Source organism: Anopheles aquasalis, chromosome 2, assembly GCF_943734665.1.
Source record: "Anopheles aquasalis chromosome 2, idAnoAquaMG_Q_19, whole genome shotgun sequence".
In the NCBI taxonomy this organism is placed as follows: domain Eukaryota; kingdom Metazoa; phylum Arthropoda; class Insecta; order Diptera; family Culicidae; genus Anopheles; species Anopheles aquasalis.
In genome coordinates, this window is record NC_064877.1 from 33935001 (window position 1) to 33937500 (window position 2500).

Below are 2500 nucleotides of genomic sequence, written 5' to 3' on the forward strand. Positions count from 1 at the left end.
GTTTTACTCACGGACTTTCAATTCACAATCCTCTCTCGGCGCACGATTTAGTAAGATTGCTTGAGACCCCGCGGTTCAGCTGGCATTTATGGTTATGGTTGAGGCAGCACTCACACGCACACATGGCAGCAAAACCATGTGAGTGCCCTTTAGCTTCATATCATGGTCGCTGCAATGGTTAAGATTGACGAACGGTAATTTCTGTGATTGGTTTGCGCACGTCCCAATCCCGCTGGATGCAAATAATGAAATCTAGATCAAGCCGCGGCATGTACTTTTGCACGTACTTTTGTGATACCGATCACTGATCTAGAAGCGACGTGTACGCACCAATACACACGCGAGCGCGCTTTGGGAACAAAAGTCACCCTCGAACCGGGCGCTCATTTATTGCCGTCCTCGAGCCCACAGCAGCAAGACGCAAATCGTGATCCGTGTCAAGTGAAAAATTGTTTGCAGCGAATCGTTCGCTGGTTTCTGAAGGAAGATTTTCGTATCTACCGAAGTTGTGCGGGAAGATTTTTGTCGAACCAAGAAGGTTCACAAGGTCTTTGGGGTTTGATCGTTGGTTCGTGCCGCGTACTCAAGCGAAAATGGCAAAATTCAACAACGCAATAGTGTTTGGGCTCGTTCTCATCTTTGCATCCGCCTTCGCGAAATCTGACAGCGGTGCTTGTGAAATCAATGTTGGTAAGTGTGGTGGCCTTTCATCGGCCTGGTCTTCGAGTATTTTAGAATGCGTCTGAAAGTCATTCCTTTTAATGCATGTTTTCTGTTGCCGACCCCTGTTTTATTGCGCCGCGCAGAGGGATGTAGCCCCAACTACTCGAGCTTCGATGTCACAAACAAGACGTTGGAAAAGGACCTGAGAAAGTACGCCAGTCAGCTGGTGGACAAATCGTACCACTTCCTCATCCTGTCGTCCACGTTCAACAAGTTCAATTTGGACCGCCCTGGGTTCGAGAAGCTGTACCGCAAGATTAGCGACAAAGCGTGGGCCGATGCCATCGATTTGATCAAGTACCAGAGCCGCCGTGGATCTTTCGGTCACCTGGTCAATCCACGCGAGGAGGTACCCAAGGAGCAGGGTAATATCTTGATCCGCTCTGGAAACTACCAGAAGGCAAAGGAGCTCAAAGAGCTCGGCTCACTGCAGTTCGCCCTGGAGTACGAGAAGGCGTTGGCCCAGGAAGCGCACGCCATCCATCGCAAGGTTTCGCACGCCCACAAGTCCGGCGATGAGCACCATCACTACGATCCAGATGTAGCCCACTACTTGGACGAAAACATCATCGAGTACCAGTCGGGCACCGTGCGTGAGCTTGCTGGGTACATTCATAATCTGAAGCACTTCTCGGAGAAGTCGCAGGGTGCAAGTGATCTGGGAGTGCATCTGTTTGACGAATTCCTGGCCAAGGCTCAGTAAAGGCTTGGATAGCTTTGCCCCAGCCTAAAGAAAAATAAATGCATAGCGTTTCGTGAAATTGCCGCTCTGTAGCGCAATGTTCCATTTGAAATAAACCCACTGTATTTTTGTGATCTAGCGAGGAAAGCGGCGTGATTGGCCAAGAATGAGCTATTGAAATAAAGAATCCAGCTCGGAACAGGTACACAAAACACGGTTGTACTTTTGCTTGTTTGACTGCGAAGGATATTTGATTGAAAGAATGATAAACATGGGTCCGGGGCCCATGGTGAAGCGAAAAGATTGCTTACGAATATGCGATTCAGCTCATTGGCAATTGATGCAACCTAAAGAGAAAGTCCGAGCACCTCTATAATCGTGCAATGCACGTTATCAGTCAGTTGCCTTTCGTTGCGTGTTAGTGAAGTGCATTCTTGTCGATATTGCAATCTCTTTCCCATCATCTCGCTAGAGATTTTAGTTGCGGAGTTTGGTGGATCTTGTCGTTTGTAAATCTCGAAATCCTCACGATTAGAATGCATTTTTTTCGCATAACCTTGATCACATTAACAAGGAAATAATTTCAATAAACTCAACCACTACTACACACACTAGAACGATCTTATGCATGTGGTTGTGAGTGTCCGATTGTGCCATGAAACCACCATGGTTGAGCGTAGCAAGAACTCGCAACCATTTCATGGTTTTTTCCATGACGTCATGCTAGAGGCTATTATACCCATCGTGATAATTATTAACCACATGGTTGGGGACAGCAAGAAATCGCAACCATTTCATGGTTTTTTTAATTGACGTCATGCTAGAGGCTATTATACCCATCCTGATAATTATGTTCGTCATCCTGCGATGAGAGAAATCGCTACTAACTTATACAGAATGTTCTAGAAAGAATCTATTTCGAAGAGTTTTAGCTACAACAGCTGATTGCATGTGAATTTTATGCCTTTATTTCATCAGCAGGATAAGCTGTATTTATTCGAAAGTAAATTAATTGAGAAAATATTAATGATAGCATTGCCTATGAGTCACACGAAATTATGGCATGCGAGCTGAAAACCGCGGCTGGTCGCTTAT

At 46.0% G+C, this 2500-nt stretch overlaps 2 protein-coding genes across 4 annotated transcripts in view; one reads left to right on the top strand and one right to left on the bottom strand.

Moving 5' to 3' along the window:
• LOC126573064 (ferritin subunit-like) overlaps positions 1-146 on the bottom strand; it is a 1790-nt gene extending 1644 nt beyond the window's left edge. The window contains exon 1 of one of the 3 annotated variants that reach the window (XM_050232875.1): positions 12-146. The gene's annotated coding sequence lies outside the window, so the exon portion shown is untranslated. The other 2 variants (XM_050232874.1, XM_050232873.1) reach the window with 2 other exon arrangements.
• A 233-nt stretch (positions 147-379) lies between these two features.
• On the top strand, positions 380-1617 carry LOC126573063 (soma ferritin). The gene is made up of 2 exons (XM_050232872.1): positions 380-690; positions 807-1617. The coding sequence occupies exons 1-2, from the start codon at positions 594-596 to the stop codon at positions 1424-1426; spliced, it is 717 nt and encodes a 238-aa protein (XP_050088829.1). The 5' UTR covers positions 380-593; the 3' UTR covers positions 1427-1617.
• Positions 1618-2500: the final 883 nt, after the last annotated feature.

Excerpts from the sequence above, each read along its gene's own strand:
- LOC126573063 (XM_050232872.1), top strand. The coding sequence starts at position 594 with ATGGCAAAATTCAACAACGCAATAGTGTTTGGGCTCGTTCTCATCTTT. Across the intron at positions 691-806 it reads TGCTTGTGAAATCAATGTTG|AGGGATGTAGCCCCAACTAC; the intron begins GTAAGTGTGGTG and ends TGCGCCGCGCAG.